Raw genomic sequence first — 23,881 nt, 5'->3', positions numbered from 1 at the left:
CAACCTTTTAGTTTAAAACCATTACCCCTTGTTCTATCCCAATAGGCCTGCTAAAATGTTTTTGTCCTGAATCTTGACCCTTTCAGCTACTTGGTATTTCATAGTGTGATGGCTAGCTTTTGTTTTATTTGTCTAAGATCTAAACCTAGCAATGCTGATATGAACCAATGTGTCCACTCTCACAGTCCTGAGTCCCAGGAGCTTTTGGAAAGAGACAATGGACAAAGAAGAGCTTCTCTTTTCACTCGTGCTGTAGAGGGGATAAAAACACATGAGCCTTGATGCCAGAAAACAAATCTTTAAAAGTTCATTCCTCCAATCAGGACATACTTATGATATGGCAAAGACAGACCTTCTAGGTATTATGGGTCATGAGATCCATAAAGATCATTGTTTAAAACCCAGTGCCTTTGACCTGAGGAGGAAAAGGGGTGGACAATCTTATCCAGAAGCTTCATCCCAATTTCACAAAAAGATCTTTACAATTGTGTACAAGGAGATGAAAATTTATGGGGGTACAGAGGCCCCTCAGGGCAGGAATCCTGTTCAGGGATTTGCTCAATGGGATGGTGGATGTCAGACCCTCAAAACAACAACAGAATGGCAGAACTGCTTATAATTACATCCTGTAATACCATGCCCAAGTGCTTCACTTGAGGAAACCAGGAAAGTATTTTAAGGGATTGCTATGACCCTGCTATGGCCTGGGCTGGAAAGTTGGGATTTACACAAGCAGGATGTATACTCACAGCCATCAGAATAAACCAATTTTCTGTTTCCTGATGACAAGAGGGATTCATTTCCCTTAATTCTGAATTTATGTCTGCAGTAGTCACGCACCAGTCCCTTCTTCTTCACAAGAGAAAGGCAGAGCTTGTGGAGGTGACTCATCTTCTGGACAATTAGATGAATCATGAGCAAGGCAGGATTTCAGTTCCCTCCCTGAGCTGTGGTGGATATCACGATCAGTGGCTCATTTGATAGGTCCCAACCTGGCAGCTGTCTGCATTTGATTGAATATAGCTCATCTTTTTTCACCTACGACATCATTCTGGAGTTACACATTTTTATGAGAAAAAGGAGACCAGGAGTTTACTCAGCTCTTCAATGCTTCCACCTGGGCTTGGCAGGGGATACATGTGTGAGCATAATTTTGCTTCTGTATTCCCCATATTTTACCATTTAATGTACTAAACTTTCTGGAAATGTAGCCCATGCGCTGGATTCAAAGTTTTATCTGAGGTGCACCCCTGTTCTGAAATCTGGAAGGAGATGATCAGAAGCAAATTATGCTTTCAGTGCTTTGAAAAATAAAACAGGTAGATGGTCAGGATCTTTTCTTACAGATTGTTGCCTTATGTCTGCTTTCTCTCTCGACAGAAATAACTTCAATACCCCCTGTGTCTCCCAATGTATCCCTTACTTCATCATTTGGTTCAGAGGGGTTTTTAGATGGTACAGCTACTTTTCTTCTCCACTAATATGTTCCACCTAAAACACTTCACACAGGAGCTCTCAGGATGTATGGTAGTAGCTCAGCAAGAATCCTGAAGGAATTAAGTAAGGGTGTCAATATTTTTTCTCCATATTAAAAAAAAAAAGTATCCAAAATACATCATTTGGGGTGGGAATTAGATTGTTCAAGAAAAGCCAACACACTGAGCAGTAAGCAAAGACATTTTGGAAATAACCCAGAATCCCACTGTGGGCTATAAAAAACCCCATGATTTCAGTAAGTGATGACGTAATGATGGATCAGGGGGCTGTGGGAAGGATCAAAGGGTGTAAGAAACATGACAAAAATAGAGCATTTCTAACTCATTTCTTCTCTCTCTATGACTCCAACCTTCTTTTTTTTTTTCAGCATTTGCCTAAAAAACATTCTAAAAGGAGCAAAACACAGTGTAGATTATACTCTCCACTAACTGTTGTTTCTGCAAGAGCTGAAAATTACCTGTATCATGATCAGCTCCAAGCTTTATAGATATAATGCCTGTAATCCATTCACTATTGCTTCATTACAGTAAAACACCACCTACCCAAAGAAAACATGGGAAAGAGGTGGAAAGAAGGGACAACAAAAAGAGGAAATTCATTATTTGAATGGTGGTTGATAAATAAGAGTAATTTTTTAAGGTCTGATTCAATAGAAGGGACTGAAAATGCTGGGGAGAGAGACCAACCTTTTTCATTGCACCAACCAAAAGAAAACAAGAAGGAGGAAGAATGGATGCTATTACACACTTTAAATTAAACAGGAGATTTAGAGAGAAACATGATCTTTAGCCCCATTAGCACAGAACACAGAGTAAACTGTTCTTCAGCTTGTTCCACACCACCCGATGCATTGATCTTTCTGCTATTGCAGTGATAGAGCAGAGATAAAGGAAATATTTGCAAGAGGAAACCACATCAATCTCATTTGGTTTGCATTTCAAGATGAATCAAATTTGTCACATGCAGCACAGTTTCCTGAACCTGTTGATAAAGCTTTGGGATGTTTCAAGCACAGGCTAGAAGATGTCCCTGGAGAAGTTAGCAGAGGGAAGGAAAAACCCAGAGACACTTCAAAAATCAAGGTAGGAGGCAGGCTCCCTTCAACCATTGGAGCAGGGCAACTGCAGGGCAGAAATCTCCGCCCTTATTTCTGTCTTCTTGAGATGTTCACCTGTTGACTTTGCTCGCAAGTCATAGCTCAAAGTCTCACAGAATGATGAGGATGTGAGGATGTCTGAGGACCACAGGGTTTGGAAAATAAAGCCAGAGTAGTCTGGAGATTGTTTTGGCTCCCCATAATACAAACACAAATTCCATTTGCACCATTTCAAACCGCCCTCCACCACCCCCCCCCCCCCAAAAAAAAAATTTATTAGACTCTCTGTAGTTCCTGTCATATCAGTTTACTTGTCTGGGAGATTTTTCCCACGTGGTTTCCCTCTCTTTTTTCTCTTACTGCCTCACTGCCATAAGCCCCAGCAGCTCTCCCCATCAGGCATTGTTTTCTCCCCAAATTATTTGTGTTATCTTCTCTCAGAAGACTCTGCAGAAGACCCTTATCACCAAAGTCACCCCATCTATATCCTGTGGTGATACCTGCTTGTGCTGGGAGTCTCCACCACATCTGCCACTCCAAGTGATATACAATATCTCTCAGGGATATCTTTTTGCACCGTTATGTGCATTTTGCTCTCTTTCTCAATTTTCTGGCACTGTCTGCCTAGGCTTCAAGCAGTGTTTGAGGACCTGGCATCCAAGAGTAATCAGATGAGTCAGGACTTTGTCCATCCTTCAAATCACTGCATTGTGACATGGTTGCAGCTAACTCCTTCACAGCTGGCCACATCTGGTTTGGTAAGTGTGGAGTGTCCCATGGCAACTGGAAATGCATTTTTAACCTGTCATGTGCACCCGAGGAAGGCTATGATTGGTAGCAAAGACACAAATCTAGTCTGGGGAAATGCCAAGAGCAACGTCCTATTTGAGTTCAGCTAAAATCACAGTTCCTGAGATCTGCAGAGCCACAGATCCTGAGATGTGATGAGTGCTGAGATGGGAAAGGAAACACAGCTGACCTGGTGACCAGGACAACTTCACTATTCAGCTCACCACCTGTGTCAGCAGCAGTGTGTGAAGCATCATCCCAGCAACAAACTTCCCTCAACAACAGCAGCAGAAATAGAAGAGTGGCTAGAGCAAAGTTCTTGGAACACTTGTTCTTCATGCATTTTTTTAAAAAACAAGAGGCTATAATCAGACCTAGAGGAAATGGAGCATAAATATCAAACTTTGTTTAGGCTGGGAAAATATAATTTATAATTGAAGATGGGCACCTTGTTGACAAGATATGACTTATTTTAATAGTGAGGTGAGCACATGGTCAGCTTCTAATCTTTTGCAAGTTATTAAAACCAGCCAGTTCTCTTCCTGACTGTTTTGTTGGGGGAGTTTTATTTTTTTTAGTGCAATTTCTAAAAAAGCAACTGGGCTAACGTCAACTCAAGATAAATATGCTTTTACTGGCAGTGATGTCTTGGAGCATCTCGGTAGCCGGAAATTTTTCTTTCTCTTCATACACTGTTGCTTGTCTCCACGCCAGCCCCACTAACCAAGCCTGTTCCCCTCTCCCATGGAAGAGTGGGAATCCTGTGACAGCTAGAAAGGAAGGAGAGAGCCCAGGGTTGACTTTGTGCCACCAGAACTGACCTGTGGCTTTTTTTTTTTTCCAGGTGGGGTTTGCCACATCCTGCTGCCTTAGTATGGAGGCGTGTAGGATTTGTGCATGGCAGATAGCAGCAGAGATTATCTCAGGACTGGTGCTTGTAAGCAGTTTTGGTGGCAAGATCCTACAAGTTTTCAGGGTGTGGTGTCCCTCCTGGTATCCTCAGGTTCCTTCATGGGACATGCTTGGGTGCATCGATGCTCTCAGATAAGCCAGCTCCCCAGAGTCAATCCCACTGAGGGTTAGCTCTCCCAAGGGCACCCTTTCCCACAAAACCAGCTTGGTCCCTCCAAGCTGGCTGTAGTTCTGTGGCTTCCTTCAGGGCCTGCATCAGGTTTGGTTGCTTCTGCTCCACACAGTCCTCCCACACTATTCCAACAGCAGATTTGGATGCTGTCCCCACAATATTCAAGGTATTCTGAAAGAAAGCTAGCAGTGAAACAACAAATTCAGGGCTGTAGGGGAACCATCTAGAGACATATCTGAGTTCTACACACTGGGAATAGTCAGCTTGCTCTAGAGAAGGGAAGGGTCTGCATGGATCCAGCCAGGGATCACTCCCTGGGAGAGATCCCTGTACTGGGAGAGATGTAACTGAAGAAGGATCAGCACTCTGGTGTCATAGGGTAACAACCATTGGTTGACCCAAGTTTCTGCAGCCCACACACCAGAGATAGACATCTAACAACAGCAGCATCTGGGTGAATGATTTCTTCTGCTTCCATATAAGTCTGAAACTCATTGTTAGGAGACTTCCTATCTTTTCTGTGACAGGCCATTTTCCTTTAGCTAGCCATGGATAATACCTTTAACCACCTGGATAATACAACTGGCCCCATATCTCTGAGCAGCACGAATGCAGCCATCCTCCAGGCTTGGCTGCTGTGACATGGAGCTGGCCAGCAAGTTGCCCTGGTCTGATTACAGGAGGGGAGACAATATCTCCTTGATGATCTCTCTCTGTCAGTCCCAGCCACATAAGAGCATGGACCATGAGGGGAGGCACAGCTTCAGTGGGAGATGGACATGGACACATCAGTGTCAAGCTGATGCCAAACCAAATAGCACTGCCATTGTCATGAGGCACGGCGCCACAAGATAGAGCCACAGGGGCTCCTACTTTAGGCACAGCACAGGGTTGTGGGGGCTTTCAGACCACATGCTCACTCCTTGATACTGTGCTGTATTTTTTGGACCACCTATGTCCCATAGAAGTGCTATTCTGAGGTCCTCAATAAAGGATTTGGAGCTGCTGTACACAAGCAAACTCCTCCAGATCCACTTCTGTTGCTAGGACAAGTCAATGAGAAACAGTTCCCCTACTAATTGTTAAATCATTTGGCCTTTAAAAAATATGTATAATACAGCTATACACGTTCATTATCATGCATGATATAATTAAGAACATGTATCACTATTGCTTTCTTCTTTGCCATAGCGTACACATTACTTTTAAATTGATTATCCTTGTTACTTTCTTATTGCAGTAACACACGCAAAATGTACTCTGCAACATTTGACACACCACATCTTTCATATCTGTAGACATTCTCATTTTGAATCTCCCAGTACGGTGCAGATCTGAAGTTACCTTGTCAGGAGCTGGCGTGCTAAAGAGAATGAACAGTAACCTGTGGCAGAGGAGCTGGCACATGCTTAGCAGAATCTACAAAGCTATTAAAGGACAGGGGTTTTATCTGATTTTAATAAACACATCCAGGAAGGTTGGACAGAATTTATGCTGCCCAGTAGAAGGGAGCCAGTAGTCGCCTTTCTTTTTTTTGGCCCATCCAAAATCTTTGTCCATAATGGCAGATGTCAGTGCAAAGAGGGGAAAACACACAATGCTGAAGGCAAAACTCTCCTCCAAGCAGAAAGTCACTCAATTGAGATACTCTTCATGCATCCAGGGAAGAAGATTTGCAGTGATCCCTGGGATGCTTGCTTTGGTCTCTGATGCTTGTGGGAACTCCCTGGTGGGGTGGCCCAGGCAGGGCTGTGCCCTGGCTGGTGAGCCCAACACTCAGTTTGGTCCTGAGACACCCACTGTGGAGCTGGCCAAACTCTCTCAGAGGTTTGCACTGCTGCAAATTATCATGCAGATGCCAATGCATCCCTGGTACCAGGGCACATCTAAGCAGAAAAAGACAACACAGGCAATGCTCAGGTACCCCACTGGTTTACACAACTTCATTGCTTCTGAAATAAAAGAGAGCTTCACATCCAAGGAAAAGAAAGAAAAATCCATCCCACTGCCCTTTCTGGAAGGCATTTACATTATTTCCCATTCAAGCATTAAATTGAATTTATGCTTTCCCCCAAGGATGTGTTTGGCCATCCCACTGCTGTGCCACAGAGACACAACTGAGTTGTTGGGAAACCAAACGTAAGTGTTGTCCCTACTTCCCTCCCATATACCAATTTCCTATGCCGCCCATTCTGCACGGACTTGGAGTTTTGGGTTTGTAGCTGGCTCAGCTTCCCTGATTCACTCCATGCCCTGGGAATCTGCAAGCTGACAGCTGTGGGACAGGCAGGGATGACTTCAGAAACAAGCACGTGTCTGCAAAGCCTGCAGAGGGGATCTTTTTGTGGAATTTACAGACTGTTTCATGTGTCAATATGAGAGGAGCGTAATTACCAGCTGAGAAACTGCAGGAAATAAGCCAAGACTGAATGAGCGAAATGGAAAATAAAGAGAAGCGCAGAGGACACACACATTTTAAAACAATTACGGAGGTATGTATTCACATGCTTGTGGGAGCCTGGGAATACATAAGAGATCGTGACTGCAAAGGAATGAATTCACAGACCAGTCTATGGGGAGTATTTTTTCCCTGTGACTTCAAACTTCTCTCGGAGCTCACAGAGTTTTAGTCAGCTGGCATGCAATAGAGGTACGACTTCCCTAAGGAAACTCTTCCTCGACTTGCCCTGGAAAAGCTGCTGGGAGAGTCCGTGAGACAGAAGGCTGCAAGCAGAGGTGAATCCTGCTCCTCCTTCTCCTCCAGCCACAGAGCAGGTATGTGGAGATGCTTGCGGACCTGGGAGCATGCTGGAAAGTTGAGCTTTTGACTGCAGGAGAAATGGGGGCTCTGGAGACTTAGAGCTACAGCCTTTAAAAGTAACAGGGAGGAGGAAGATACTGTATAAATAAAATATACCGTGTTTATGGATAGGCTGAGGAACTGGCTAAACACAATGTGTAAATGGCTCTATCCACCCAGCTGTGTATTTAACCCATCGGGGGCTTGCGCTGCAGCGAGTCAGATCCCTCATGTTAAGGAGGCACCGATTAGTTCACAACAATGCAGCTGTCACACGCCAGGTTTGTTATTGTTCTCTGCGTTTACAGTAGTGAAAGATGGGGACGTGTCTGGGTATTTTTTTCTTTCTTTACAGGACTTTAGTCTGTTCGTGGAATTGCTGCATTGTAGCGCTCTGAACCAGGAGCGCTGCAGAGATCAGCCTTGTACACTGATTAAATGCCACTCAGCCAGCTCCCCGACACTGAGTCTTGACACAGCCTTGGGCAAATCACACAGCCCCCGGGTAAAATGGGCAAAAAGGCTGTTTGGCTCCTCTGCTCTCCTTACCATCGGCACTGTCATTGAGCTCTCCCTGCTGGAGCACGAGGTGTGAGATGGCAGCATTACTGTGCTACTCCTAAGATCCTGGCAGCTTGAATGTCACCTTGGGTGAACAATGACTTACTGAGAGGGTTTTGCTGCATCTGGATTGCTACCACAGGAATTAATGCTTTGACAGCATTTGGAACTGATAAAGTTTTAGAAAATCCTTATTTATATAAAAGTCACAGGTAAATTTATAAAGCCTGTTGTATTTTGATAAAAGTATATTTTTTATAAAAGTGCAAATATGTTTCCTTAAATAGAGTCAAAAGTTAGGTTTTCCACAACAGTAGACATTTGTTTGTGGTTTGTTGCTTTTTTTTTACTAAGATGCAATCATTTCAACTTTAAAATCAACTTGTTACTCTAAAGTGCTGAAATCCTTTAATTTTCAGTGATAGAAATTCACAGCAAGTAATCTCTTTTTAAAGCAGGTATTTTCATGTCGGTGATTGTATCACTGCTTTGCTTTTTACTAATATAGTGATAGATGGATTCAAGGGGTTATCACGATCATGAAATCAGATCTATTAGAAATAACTATCCTTACCTCATTTTTCCTCCTGTTGGATCACATAAGTTGAATAGATCTTTTCCCAGATGCTGATTCCACTATCAATGTAAATAAATTGCTGAATTAAAAGCCTGTTTTTTTCTCTTTTTGCTGCACTAAAATAATATGAGAAATTATTATGTTTTAGTTCCTGAATTTGAGTTTTCCTGGGAACTGTGTTTTCCAGGGAGATAGTTTGTTTTCATGGTCAGAGAGTTTAATCTGCAAATCATTTTCTGCTGATATAAGTGTTTTCATTTTCCCATCTCCTACTGTCCCTTCACCCAGCCCCTTCTCTCAGCAAGTCTCCAGCCCAGTGAATTTCATGCTATTGTCATTTTATTTTCTTTTTCCTTCCTGTAGAGAGAGAGGAGTAGGGGGGAAAAAAAGGTGACTAAAATAGGGAATCTGGCTAAACCCCATGTATTCAATCAATTGAAAATGTTGATTTCTGGTGGGGAAATTCTGTTGGCTAAACACCCGATGCAGGTGCAAGTAGAGAGAGGACAGAGTGAGAAACAAGGAAGGCAATATCTTCAAAAGACAGAAGAAAAACCATGTTGAGGTTAGAGGAGATGTAGGAGTCCTCATTTTGGTATGCAGACTTGACTTTGCTGTGATTTTAATGAAGCAAAGTCCAGAGCAGCAGAATCAGTGCATGCCCTTCCCTCCTGGTTTGGCATTTGTTTCTGCCCAGGCTCTTCTTCACAGTTCACCTGGCACAACTGTTTGGTCACTTGGTAAAACAGCTTGAGGAGCTGAACTGGGTTTTTAAAAAGCACAACCAACAAAATCTCTGCTATTTTTATCCCTGCAAATACAAACTTCCCAAAGTGCTCGGAACATCCATGTGTAGAAAATGCGAAGCTGCAGTCATCCTGGTCACTTGTTGCTCTTCATTACAGGCATGATATTAGTAGTCCATCTCTAAATTAAATCAAAATATCCTATTTTTTAAAATATCTATTTTTTTCTCATGGAGGCCCCAAATGTTTGAGGTTTATCTTGGAAAAGTGTCTGAGCATTGCAAGTGCTATTGCACACTGCTGACAAGGCAAACTCTAAACGCAGAGTATCTGAAAGGAATTTAAACCTCTGGACACCACAGAAGTCCCCAGCTTCAACATAAGTCCCCTGCTCACCCCAAGGAGGCTGCAGATAGAGAGTTTGAGTCCAGGAAGCATGCCAAAATCAGCACTGCAGCCAGCTCCAGACAAGGGAAGCTCAAGACACTACGTGTTTTTGGGAAGATGGTCAAAACCAGTCTGACAAGAGCCCAGTCAAGGGGAGCCTGTCTGGGGTTGTGACAATCTCGCTGATGGACTGTTCTCTTGAGAGCTTAACATGTATTTTAGTGAATTTTTCTATCCATTGCACCTAATCATACCCTCCCCTGTTGTCTTTTCATAGCATTTTCACAGCTAGACCAGCAACTTGGTCTGCAGGAAGGTGTCCCTAACCACAGCAGAGGGGTTGGAGCCAGAGGATCTTTAAGGTCCCTTCCAACCCAAGCCAGTCTGTGATTCTGTGATTCCGTGATTTATGCCTCTCATTCCAGAGTGCATTGCAAAGCAATGAGGTGTTAAAAGTCCAGATCTTCGGCATATTATTGCAACCATGGGAAAATTGCATTGCAACAGTTCAGGCTTGTGGCTCTGAGAGAAAGCAATGGGAAAAACTGTGTAAAGGTGGGCTTTCCAGCAGCAGTACTTAGTTAGCAGAGAGAAGGGAGGAAATCAGCAATTAGACAACTGCTTCAGCCCTAGAGGGCAGCACAAAGTAATAAATACAAACTCGAACTCACAAGCCATCTGAAATCATCTTCTGCATGACAGAAGAACGTCTGTCAGGGTGGTGTCCAGTTGTGGCTTATAGCCTCAGCTTAATTTGCTGGATCTAAACAGAAATAATTTCCATTTGAGAGCTCTTTCCACGTGATGCCCAGCGTGAGCATCTGGACTTCATTGGGTGGTCTGGATATCATATAGGCAGCATCTGGAACTACACAAACACATTAAATGCCTTGCATCTTCCTTTTTCCACCAGGCTCAAAGGAATGCAAAGCTACACAGGTAGGTCATAGGCATAGTAGGCTCAGAGACAGGTTAATTTATTGCACTGCTTATGTCCATCTCCATATTAGGTGACAATCAGGTGTCAGCTTTCACATGTATCGACCTCTGTGTTCCGTTTGAAATCTAACCATAATTGCTTTTACCTTCAGAACCATGAAACTGAACATCATCTTCTTGCTGGCAGTGGTGAACACAGGGACCTCTAACTATCATCCCATAGAGGGGACATCCTGTGAAATGGTAAGGAGGGATTCCTACTCAGGCCCCTTGGGATCTGCAGTGAGGCTGGGACACCCTTGTTACAGGCATTGTGCAAAGAGCCAAAGTCTCTGAAAAGGGGAATCCCCCAGGACCAGACTTTCTGTGGAGGCAGAAGTGTGATTTGCAGGCTTAGGGGATGGGGTAGTGGGCACTTCTCAGGCTATGTCCTTTCTGTAGTGACAGCACATAAGAGGGGTGGAGGAGGAGTGAGGTGGGAAGAAGGGTCATTATCTCAGGGACTTTTTTCCAGAGGGGAGCTGGTTCAAAGAAATTTGACCTGATTTCCCTAAGACCATAGAGGGGTTCTGGGTCTGAGACAGAGAAAAGACTTAGACCTAAAATCAACTCCTTTCTATCAGGCCTAAGTTCTTTGTGTTTTAAATAAAGAATTTTCTGTGAACTATATCTATACCAGCCTTTTTGTAATAGCAGGGAGACTGACCTCCTCTGCCCTGACACAGCATTGCTGCCAGGGAAGTTGCACCTGACTTCTGCTGGAGGAAAAAGAAGTGACAAAGCCTCTTGCTCTAATAAAAAATTTTGTCCTTGGATTTTTGCAAGCACCTGGTACAATATTATAAATGTTATTTAGACCTGAACTTTCTCCCTTCCACATCAAAGTGTTTCTGACTGTAACAGGCTTTTAAAAATACCTTTTTTCCCCCTGAAAATCGAAACTTCTTAGCACAGATCTTCAAGAATTTCCAAAATAGGAAAAAAACCCTATCTACTAGCTGTACACAACTCCCTTATGGGACTCATTGCATTCCTACCCACCTGCTGTGTTGCTGCACTTCCTGAATTCCAAAGAAATTTAAACCTAGTTTATATAGAATGATCTTGGGAAGGCAACTGAGTAGCTCAGTTCATTGGCTGGAGAGGGAAGACTGATGAAGCTTGGGTCCTGTGTAGCACAGTGAAGTGAAGGCTGGGCAAGACACACAATAATCCAAGGAGATTTGTCCCATCCTAGTTTTTGGATGGGTCACAGACCCAACTGACTGCTGAGAAGTAAACACGGGCTGGTTTCCACCACTCCACCGTAAACTGGTTTCATCAAGCCGATGACCCAATGCTCTAAGCAGTTAACTGAGATAAATTTAGCTCTGACAGAAAGCTGCAGCCAATGCTGGGATGCTCATCTCAAATAAACAAACAGCTCAGCATTGCAGATGTCGATGCTGATCATGTTCCTCCACTGGATGTTTGCTCCAATGAAAGGCGTGCGTAAATCCAAACATCATTTAAAGAAAGAGCTACTGGATTAGCTGCTGGGTTCATTGAAGTCCTGCATTACTATTTTTCATCACAATCTCACTGTTTCACATGGTACTTTCCCTTACTGGTGTTCTAAAGGCGACACCTTTAGAACAGCAAGGGCTCAGAAGTTAATACTTTCATCCCAAATCTCCTGGAAGAGGCATGAGTCAGAAACTTGTGCCCATCTCTGACTCACCACTAGTGCTCCTGTCATTGAACAAGAACCCGAGAAGAGGTTTTAGGAAGTAAGCAATCCCTACCAGACCTTTGACACTGTTGCACTGATTATACAAGTTGTGGCATATCTACTTGTTTGCAAGACAGTAAGGCACAGCTTAAATGTCAGGAGGTTCTTCCTAACTCATGTTGCCTTCCAAGGACCTGTTATCACAGGTCAGCTGATTTGGGGTACCTGAGCAAACTGTTGAGGTTTGATTCTGTAGCTGAGACTGGGCAGCTCTTCTAGGAATCTTCTAGGAATGCACCACACAGGTGCAGGTCAGTGCCAAGTGGCTGCAGCCCAGATTCTTTAGTTCAAATGTTCATGGGTTGACAAAGGAGAATACGAGTGGAGGCTTGGATCCTGCTGCTTTTTTTTGTAGGGCTCTTACAAACATGAATGACAACTTCCTGCCAGTGCTGAGCAGTAAAGAACTGAAACAAGAACCAAATGATGCTCAGCTTTTGAGATGTTGGATCATTTTTTTTGCCAGCAAATGAATGGGACCAGATACTGAGGGGACCAAATGCTCCTCACCCTGCAGGACTTCTTGACAATGGGTTTGAAATAAGCTGAAGGCAGCACTGGCAAAAAAGATGAAATCAGAACATGGGAGTGGCAAAACAATCTTTTCCAGTCTCAGGCTGCCAACTCATTGGGCTAAGAGGTGGGAGGAGAGGAGATATACTCAAGAGATGCTCCATCCTACTGAGACGTGCTTTATCTATTCTTCTTATTCCTGATAAGGTTGAAATTCATGCAGTTTGAGCCTCAGGGGGTTAAAGAAGGTGCAGAAAATAAGAAATATGGTGAGGATCAAAATAGTGAAAAGGAAAGATGGTTTTAAAAGAAATATGGGAGGGGAGCTATTATAGGAGCAAATGGCAGACAGGGGGAAGTATAGATTTTATCTGCCCCTTTTATCCCTGGGACAGTTCCATAGATGCAGATTAAAGGCCAAGTCCTCCAAGATACATGGTGATCTGGGGCTGACCTCTCACCCACTGAGCAGTGAAAACCAGCTGGCTGGCATTGACTGGAGTTGGGTTGGAACTTTCCTAAGATACTTTCTCCCAGAAGGAGTGAAGGGGACTCTACACTTGTTTAGATTTGGCTCAAAGTGTCTGAAGAAACCTGGCATCTGCCTTAGGCTGCAAAGTACCTGCTACTTTTTCACTCTGGATATTTTTTTATCCTCCTGGCTTCTGCCTCTTACACAAACCAAATAAAAAAGGCTTCCTTCTCATGCCTTGGAGCTAAGCCCAACTCTAGGCATATTTTAGCTCAAAATGAGCAATTCTACTATGGCTTTGCAGGGAAGAAATAATGTCAGGGAGGAGCCAGAAAATTTCCATCTTTCTCTATCATATTTTTAGTTGGGGGAGATTTAAGTGAATTGGAATGGGGAAAAAAAGGGGATTCAGGTTTTTGTAGTCAATTTACTTGGGATTTTTGGGAAAGATGTATTATAGGAATAATACATTTATGTGGGGCAGTCTGACTATATCTAGAGTTTGGATGAGCACTTGTACTTCTCTGACACATTTTTGCGTGGTTTCCAAAATTTAGATTATGCAAAAGAGATTCACAAAAGACTGACTAGTGCCACAATTCTCCAAAGCAGACGTGCCACTTCAGTCACCTCAAAGTTCACATAAAATAGATGGGTTTTAATATTTTTTACTTTTAATATTTCTTTAATATCTGAAAAACTTTGTGTCATGGAATAGGGAACCTGCTTCTACACAAAAATTAATATTCGATTTTTTCCTTATTTCTTTCCTTTCTGATCTTTCATTGTATGGCCCAAACACACAAATATATTAATGACAAGAACTTTTCTCCAGTAAATTAAATGCTGCCTAAGTCTTTCACATTCCACTTCCTCACACTCCTGTATGTTCTCCTTATTAACAAATTACAGCTTGATATTTATGCAAGGATGCTCTTGTTCATGTTCCCAATCTTCCTTATGAACACACACTCCAAATTTGGCCTGGACATAATCTCAGTCCTAGCTGCAATTAAAAAAGCTTTGCTTCTGGAAGATGGATTTGATTCTTACATTTGTTTTATTTTTCTATCTGCTGCTGAGAATTGGCCTGAAAATGTATGACCCTCACTGCACCTCACAGTTTTTTTCTCTCTTAAGTGCTGGCTTTACAGAATTTGTCTTTTCCATGATGTGTCATGTGTGTTTTGTCAGAGCTGTTTCACAAGGCTCTCTCTTCATGCAAGAAGAAGGGGACTGTTACCTTAGCAAAAGGGTAAACATGGGTAGTAAAAGCAGGAAGAGTTTTGAGATTTACATCAGAAATATTGCAGTTGTTGAATAACTCATTGTGGCTAAAGGAGCATTACTAAATTAAGCCATAGCTAAAGGAAAACATGATTGAATATCTGAGGGTGTGACTATGAGGGAGAGAGGTTTTGTGATGTAGGATCCTTATATGTTTTTCCAGCTCCTTGCTTTGGGACTCACTGCCAACAGAGTGAAGCTTTTTCAAGTACTGCTTACTCTTGCAAGTTGAGTTCAAAAAATCTAATGCAGAGATGAAAGTGAGAAAATTAACCATCAGAAGAAAAATGAAGAAATGGTGCTTGATTGCAATGTAAGAAGGGTAAAGTCCTTCACTTGGGACTATTAAAAAGACTCCAGGAGAAAGGTACAAAAAGGAGAGCATTCAGTAGGTATCACACACAGATAAAACACAGATCAACTGTTTAAGTCAGAGATGCCTTTAAAATGAAAAGAGTGCTGTTAGGTGCAGAGAGGTGTTAGGATTGTTGTTCTTTCTGTCTGACTGCTCAGATAAAGTGGTAAGATCAATGTTTCAGGAGGAGGTTCTGCCTGGATCTTGAATGTTATTTTCCTGATATATATAATGCAAAAAATGTCTTAAATCTGTCACGTGACAACCCCTTTTCTCTCTTTTTCTGGCAGGCAAACTCACAGGCATTTTGCCACAACAAAGACCTCCACCAAATCCCTCACGAACTCCATCTGAATGTAAACAAAATAGATCTGTCTGGAAATCTGATTCAGAGCGTCCCTGAAACACCATTATCATTTTACACTTCCCTCCAGTATCTGGATTTAAGCTTCAACCAGATAAGCTTCATCACGTCTGGAGTGTTTGCACACTTGACGAGTTTGCTGGAAATAAATTTAGCCAATAATCATTTACATGGGCTGGCTCAGAATGGGACAGAGGGGATTGGTCTTTTGCCCAAGGTGGAAATAATGGACTTATCCCACAACAATCTCTACAATGGGATGGCTGAGTATTTCATTAATCAAGCTCCAAGACTGCGGTATCTTTCCTTGGCAGACAACAGTATTGTAATGATATCACACAAGATGTTTCAGGGATGTCCCAGCCTTGTGGAGTTAGATCTTCAGAGAAATATCATCATGGAAATAGAAGAAGGTGCTTTTGAGACTCTAGCAAACCTTTCTAAACTCAATCTCTCCACAAATTCAATTACGTGCATCTCTGATTTCAACCTCAGGCAGCTGGAGATACTTGACCTTAGCAGGAATAGCATTGAGACCTTCAGCATCACAAAGTCAAATGATGAATATAGCTTAAGATCTCTGGATCTTAGTGAAAACAAATTGCTTCACTTCCCAGTCTTCCCTTGGGTAAATAAGCTGGTAACTCTGAATTTATCAAATAATTTAATCCAGCTCACTGCTGAATCCCCTTATAATAAAATGGACTACATGGATAATGAATGGCTAGATGCTTCTTTTCATCTTCTTGATCAGAAGCGAAGTAAAAATATGAGCTCTCTTTATTTATCCCAGCTTGTATATTTAGACTTAAGTTATAATGAAATCAAATCCATTCCAGATGGGTTCTTTGAGGCAATGTTGTCCCTTCACACCCTTAATCTCAGCAAAAACTGTCTTCAGGCATTTGCAGTAAGTTATGACAGTGCATTGATCTCCCTAACTGTGCTTGACTTGAGCTACAATGCTTTGCAGAACCTTCTCCTCGATGCTGGTGCTTTGCCAAATTTGAGGGAGTTTCATATTCAAAACAACAACCTACAGACCCTGCAATTTGACATCTTTTCCAGTCTTCCTAGCCTCAGATTTCTTAACCTACAGAGCAATAATATCAGCCTTTGCCACATGTACTCAGGATTAGCTAAGCAAAGACTTTCTGGGGAGGAATGTGGTTGTGTGTCATTTGTCAATTCTCCTGCTCTCCAGTACTTGTACCTAGCAGACAACATGCTGAACGTCCTACCAGCACACACCTTCTACAAGACTCCACTGCTTGTCTTGGACCTCTCCATGAACCCTGGACTGAAAATAGAACTTAAAGCACTAGCAGGACTGGAAAAGTCTCTGGAATACTTGCATTTACATGGCAATAGCCTGATAGATTTAAATATTGACTTGCCTTGTTTCAGTCACCTTAAACATTTAAACCTCTCCGAAAATCAGCTGAACTGGCTGCCTAAGTGGGGTAGTGGCTCTCCACTGGAAGTTCTAGACCTAAGGAACAATAGGTTCAGTACATTACAGGACAGCAATATTTTAGCATTAGAAAATTCACTTAAAAACTTGTATCTCTCTGGGAACCCACTCAACTGCTGTGGAAACACCTGGCTTTCATCAATGATCCAGAACAAAAATGTCCATATCCCCAACGTGGAGCACTTAACGTGCCAGTACATTCAGAGCTTCGGGTATGGGGAAGAAATGTACATTGGAAACATTAGACCAGAAGACTGTGAAAAAGAGGATCTGAAGAAAATCAACATCCTCATTATATTAACATTTGTATTAGTTTTATCTGTGATCATCATTGGTGTGGGTTCATTTTTTTGCTTCCGAAGGAAAAACTTTAGCCATCAGTTTAAAGCATAGGAACACAAAATGCCTTGAAAACTGAAGAAATCAGATGCTATCCTGGCACTGTGTAGAAATGAAGGATAAAATTCTCATCTTTGAGTTTTAACTGTGGATTTTAAGATGGTTTTGAAGTGCCCCTGAATTGTCCCACTATAGTGGTCTGGGTTGCAGGGACTGGAAAAGGAAGGGGAATTTGCTCTGTTTTGCACTTGCTTCATTCACATGCAGATCTGCTCAAAAGATTACACAGTGCTAGAAGGCCACTGTAAAGTTCTGCTGGTTTTTTTTGAGGGATGTGTAATTTAAACCAGCTCAAAAGAAAAAGGCCTCTAAGGTCTTGAGACCTGAGACTTTTCATTAAGCTCAGATGATGCCTTCAGCCAATTAGTAAATTCTTTCTCAAAGTTATGTGCCCCCACAAGATGTTTCGATTTGGTCTGAGCTTTGCTTTTACCTAGCTGGTTATCTCCTCACCCTTCTTAAACTGAAATCATACAAAGATATGCCAGAGTAAGTCAAAACACAATTTTCACTCAGTGAAGTTGGTTGCAAATTCCCCTTGAGTTCCAAAACAATGAGAATTTAGCTAAAAACAAAACAAAACAAACCCAAATGGAAATTATAAGTAGTGTCCCTTGTGCTCCTGCCTACCATTTAGACAGCTGACCATGGAAACCATGGTAGGAACCTCTTTGGATATCTCATTTTATTTATTAGGTTGCTGCTCCAGTCATTGGGGCAAGACATGAGAGGAAGATGAGGTCGATTAGTTCTGGCATTTAGTACCCATGAGGGATATAAAAGAAATCTCTAGCATGAAACAACTGTTGATGTGTTATCCAGATCTGCTCAGAAGGTCACAGGTCCACAGTTTAACTAAAAGAGGAGAAATTTGCTTCTCATGTGCAATACATATTTAACTGGGTATAATGTGAAGAAATTAATCTCTGGGGTGAATACTTTGCAAAAGAAAAATCTTGGAGAATGAATTTCAACCAGCTAGAATTGGACTGAAATACTTACATTTCTAAGGAAGAGTGTAAGGAAATTCACAGCGTACAGCTGCATTCCAATACAAAAGAATAATATATCTATTTTTAAAGGTCATGAAAGGTTAGACTGCAAAAAGATACCGTTGTGAGATGATACACAGGAAATCTAGTCCTGTGCCATTATTCAGATCAGAGGTTCACTGTGTCACCCTAAAAATAGATTATAGTCTAGAGGATGGGCTGTAAGAAAAGTTATGTAGATCCTCATTCTGTGATGAGTCTAACACAGCTAACATGCTGCATTGCTAAAAGTTGACACTGACATATACTTTGTTCTGTACCCCGACAGAAAATTCACCCTTTATAAAGTGAAGAAAAGGTCACCAACAGTTGGAGCCTGACCTGCTAATGGGGTGCAATGGCTTCAAAAGTAACTATATCAGGTCTTCTGTTAATGTCACAAACTGTACAGTAAGGCATACAGAAATAGAGGTCAAATCAAAACCTGTCCAGGTGAATAACTCAAATTGCTGCTTCATTTCTGTTTCTTCAAGCTAGTGAATGTAAAAATTAACACACTACAAAAAGGTGTATAATTCTATTTTTAAAGCAGCTATGTGAGAAACTGACTGGTAGATTTCACTGTGGAATTTTATATAATAAAAAAACATATTTGAATTTTGTAAAAAGCACAGGGTTGTGAATATATTAAATCACCAGTTTGAAATGCTCCACAGATGAAAAGAAAAGCCTTCCTCTTTTTCCTGTGGTGTTCAGACTCCACCTTAGATCTTCACCTTCTGGTCCTGAAGAAGAGACAGCTGTTCCATATCTTTGAGTGCAACCAATGGAGAGCAAGAAGATCTACTGAAGATGTAGGCAAAAATTTGGAATAGGTTTTCCAGAGAACTTGTGGATGACCCATCCCTGGAAATGCCCATGGACAGGTTGGATGGTGCTTTGAGCAACCTGGTCTAGCAGAAGGTGTCTCTCCCCATGGCAACAGGGTTGGAACTGGATGGTCTTGCGAATCCTTTCCAACCCAAACCGTTCTGTGACTGTCATTCTACAAATTTGCACAAACCCTCAGCAGCAATGAGGCCTGATTTAACATCTACAAAAGCCCACACTTGAGCCAAGCATCAGCTCAAGCCTTTATTCAAGTGGGGAAATAAAGTCTAGTCTTTAGTCTCTAGTCTAGTAGATTGCACAAGCAGCAATCCCAGGAACTAGTTGGAAGTCCAATGCTGAAGTTGCTGAGCTTTTCCCTTGGTGTGAAGGCACTCTGAGCTGTGTGCCCAGACACAGATTAATCTGCCCACACTGAATTAATGGCTTTTGTGTCAAGCATGACAATCTCCTTCTCAGAGCCAGTATTAACTTGACTAGCATGGCTGGAATTAGTTAATAACCTGATGACAGACTCAAACCCAATTGATTAATAGTTTTCACACAGCTTTTGTTTGGCTCTCCCAAAAGGAAGTCCTTGTTATTACTAAACATCTGGCACTAATTAGATTTCCGTTGACTTCCCTAGGAGCAAAACCAGTTTTCTCAAGAATAAGCCTCAGGACTAAAATGCAACATGGCTTGTTTGGATTTTTATGTTAGAAGTACAATCAACCAAGAAGTGACATGACCCTGATCCAGTCAATTCTATTATTCTGGATGGGATGAGGAGCAAAAGGAGAAAAAAAAAATCGTTAATAAAATAGCAGAGAGGAAAAACAGGGAGAAACGTGAGCCCTGCATTATATTATGCATCAAAATAGGGGGTTTGTAGCTGGCAGCCCCAGCTCTTGCCTCTTCTGTCTGTTACTGTCTTCAAGAAGCTCAAATACCAAATGATGATCTTGCATCAAATGTAGATGTTACTCGCACATTACACATCTTCCCACCAGTCAGCTCCATTTTCCTAATAGGTTGGAGGCATGGTTTAATAAAGAAGAAAATTAACCCTTTCCCAGCTGACACCAGGAAAGTAGGCATCATACATACTGTTTTAACTGGAATTTTGCAAGCAAGAATTTACACACTCATTTACTGCTTTTTCATAAAGTCCTTGCAACAAGCTTGCAACCAGGTCTTGAACACTTACAGGAATGGGGCAACCTGTTCCAGTGTTTCACCACCCTCTGAGTAAAGAATTTCTACATAACATCTAGTCTAAACGAGCTTGGTGTCAGGTAGATAAAAGTACTCTAAACATTAGGAGTGCTAGAAAAACTAGAAACAGAAAGAGACCCTAAATGCTCAGCAAGTCATGACTCAGGTTAGCCATCCATGGAAAATAAGTTTCAGTTTCCAGAAGCATTGGGGCTTTTTTATCCAAAGTACCCTCTTTTTTTCTGCAAATTACTCTGTATCCTAACAGAGTACCAGTCCTCTATCTGCAAACTTCCCTGCAGGGGCTCTACTCAGCCCTAAACTAGCCACAGTAGGTTAGAATACAACACAGTAATGCCTTCTAATATTTTGGGAGCCCAAAGCATTTGCTTTCCTATTCCATCTAATCCCCATGTCATTCAATACCCTCTTACTTTCCTGGGGAGAAAAAAGACGACACAAAACTTGGATCCCCTGCATCTCCATGAGAAAGAAGAAAGGTGTCCTCTAGCCATATTAGTTTCCATAAACAATTACCTATTCTCTTTGTGCACATATGTGCAAAGGCACAGACACACAAGGCTAGATTCAGAAATAGATCATTTCAGGACTAGCCTTGCTTAACTTAAATTAGAACAGCCTGTGCTAAACAATCATCTGTACTAACAAATAGCCTGTGGTGTTGCTGTTTGTGGATTCCTATTTCATGTGAAATAGTTTGATCAAGATTTTTAAAAGTGATCATTGATTCATTTCAGACACCTTAATTTGCAGCCTGCATCCTGCCAACCCTGAAACAAGTCACATTTTCCTGAAAATTGTGTTCCATTTCCTCTCAAAACCAAGGCTCTGTGGTATGTCCTATACAAGCCCCAGGAAAAAAAACATTAGATTGTCCAGATGTATATACAATTATTTCACTCAGAGCTTTCTAATGATAGGTTCTGCTCTGCCAGAGTTGTTTGGAGCATCTGAAGATCTGAAAAACAGCAATGTCAACATCTCCTCTGCCCTGTAGTCTGCCCTCAGAAGGACTATGTTAACTCTCACTCTCATCCTCAGCTATTGTGGGTAAATTTGAGTGAAAAAAGGAAAAACAGACACAAGAAAAGAGTAAAAATCAAGTGTAGTCTTCAGCTTCCTGTCAATGCTGCAACTATGCAGCCAGAGCAAATTTTGGTCCCACGGGTCCTGGATTGGTGAGGGTCCAAATAGATTTTTCCAAGAAAAAAGAGGAATGAGAGGAGTTTAGAGCCATGAAAGTGCTCAGAGTGAGTAATGGGAAAAGGAGAAAACAAAGTGCAGGTGTAATTCCCTCTGAGAAGAGAAGAAATGAAAATACTTTAGAGAAACAGGCAGTGGTAGGTACTTGCCCACATCTCCCCAAGAGTTTAAAGAAGATCTGTGAAGCTTCACCCAATCTCTTGTAGAGGAAAGGTGAGAAGAGAATCTAGGAGACAGATAATGGAAGAGAAATAAAGGATGATAGAAGAAGTGAAATATGGAGGGGAAATGAAGTAGAGAAGAGAGTTTGAGTACAATTCATGTCTTCATGAAGGGGAATGGAGAAGTGTAACTGGAAACTGAAGAGCATCAAATAGAAAGGGTTAAAAAAACCTTTGCAAAGAGGCAGTCAGAGATGAGCTGTGCAGAGCAGGAGGAGACACAGGTACCTTGGTTAGACAACATGCTGGCTACTTACAAGTGTGTGGTGCATGAAAACAGAGGAGATCATCAGTTCATGCAGGGTGGCCTGAAGTGTAAAGTAATCAGGGAAATAGGATAAAGCTGAAATAGGAGGAAAAAGAGACAGAAGAATTTTCTGAGGAGGGCCTGCCAGACTGTGTAACACTCTTTCAAAAGGAAAGACATTTGGAGGCTGATGCAACATGATACTAATGAAAGTTTTGGCAAAAATGAGGGAACAGTCTTGCAACACTGGGAGAGTCACTTTTCTCCCAAGCTGTTGTTCATGGCAGTTCTGCTGCATTGCAGAGCCAAGCTGGTTTCCCAGATTTCCTCCTTCTGTCCATGTCTAACAGTCATTCCACCAAAGACACGTTTGGGAGACACATGGGATGCTTTATTGCAGCCTTTCAATACTTAGAAACATAAAAAAAGAGAGCATCTTTTTAAATGGGCTTTTTAAACAGGACATGGAGGAAGAGTTTGAAACTAAAAGAGGGGAGATTTGGATTAGATATGAGGAAGAAATTCTTTACTGTGAGGGGGGTGAGGTACTGGCACAAGCTGCCAAGAATCTGTAGATGCCCCATCCATGAGAACCAGATTGTAAAGGACTTTGAGCAAACTGGTCCTAGTGGGTGGCATCCCTGCCTGTGTCAGGGGGATTGGAGCTAGATGATCTTTAAAATCTATTCCAGCCCAAAACATTCTGTAATTCTATGATTTTCCAATTCATAAGCAGTATACTTTGTGAGGAAACATTCTGGGAAGTGACTACAGAGGAGATTCCTCTCTGCTGTTCCTAACTGTAGCAGAAAATGGAGGGAAGAAGGGAGTCCAGGGTGCCAGAGACAAGACCAGAGAAGGACTCAATTTTCAGGAAGGAGATCCAATAAAGAGAAGAAAGTCTGGAAGAGATGAGGCGAGCAGAAGAGGAGAAAGAATAGCTAAACCAGGATTTTGGAATACAACTCACAGAATCACAGAATGGTTCAGGCTGTAAGTGACCTTTGCAGATAGTCTAATCCAACCACACTGCTAGAGCAGATTCACCTAGAATATTTCCAGAGAAGGAGACTAGATGGGCAGTTACAAGGAAAACAGCATCATCTCCTCCCAGAAGGATTCAGCTGAAGGACAAGATACAACCACTGCAAGTTGCAACTGCAGAATATCCCACTAAACATAAGGAAAAAATCCTTAATAATGAGAGAGGCTGAGCTCTGGAAAATCCTTGTAGGCTTTCAAAACTCCTCAGGTCAAAGCCCTGAACAACAAATTCTGACAGTAAAGTTGGCCCTGCTTTTATCAGGCAGCAGGACTGGGTTTTCCAGAGACTCCTTCCAATTTGAATTATTCTCCAAACCTTTGCAAAACAGATATGGGTCATGCTCTTAGGTGAGGAACAGATAGCAGAGAAACTTTGAAGCAACAGAGCCTGCAAGCAGTATCTTGCAGTACAGTTCCCTGTACTGATGAAAGGGATTTGACAGTAGAAGTGTCCAGAGATGGCAAAAGTGATTGATGATGTCACATGTGGGCAGAGCTGGTCAGATTATTGAAGCCTGAGTTCACATCATGACTTCACATCACCTTTCCTTTTTTATCATTTCGTATTTTATTTTAATTTCATTTTATTTGTAGCTAAAACTTAAAATTAATAATTTCAACATTTTCCATGAAAGTTCTGAAATGTGTCCTTTGTAAGGCCAGAACTTCATTTTTAATTCAGATATTCCTACTGCAGCAAGCACATTCCTATGTAATAAAATAAAGTAATGATTACAACATTGTTTACTTTTTCTATCTTTGTTCAAGGGTAGATGAGGAAATGTTTCTATCAGCTAATCCTAAATAACATACCTCCCAGCTATCACTAAAACAAAACAAAGCAAAATAAAACAAAACAAAGTAAAAAAAATATTAGGCCGTTGAAACTACGTACTTTTTTTCATAGTTTTACACTCCAACTAATTCTGGGACACCGGAAGAGCATAAAATAAAATA

The 23,881-nt window shown here is 41.8% G+C and overlaps 1 protein-coding gene across 1 annotated transcript; it reads left to right on the top strand.

Annotated features, from left to right (window-relative positions):
* The first annotated feature begins 6,692 nt into the window (after window positions 1–6,692).
* On the top strand, window positions 6,693–18,771 carry LRRC32 (leucine rich repeat containing 32). Its single transcript, XM_014887344.2, has 3 exons — window positions 6,693–7,241; window positions 10,629–10,719; window positions 15,165–18,771. The coding sequence occupies exons 2-3, from the start codon at window positions 10,633–10,635 to the stop codon at window positions 17,103–17,105; spliced, it is 2,028 nt and encodes a 675-aa protein (XP_014742830.2). The 5' UTR covers window positions 6,693–7,241; window positions 10,629–10,632; the 3' UTR covers window positions 17,106–18,771.
* The last annotated feature ends 5,110 nt before the right edge of the window (window positions 18,772–23,881 follow it).

The sequence above is a fragment of the Sturnus vulgaris genome, chromosome 2, assembly GCF_052056855.1.
Source record: "Sturnus vulgaris isolate bStuVul1 chromosome 2, bStuVul1.hap1, whole genome shotgun sequence".
NCBI lineage: Eukaryota > Metazoa > Chordata > Aves > Passeriformes > Sturnidae > Sturnus > Sturnus vulgaris.
Note: the sequence above shows the minus strand (reverse complement) of the source record. Positions and strands in the feature narration are given on the sequence as shown.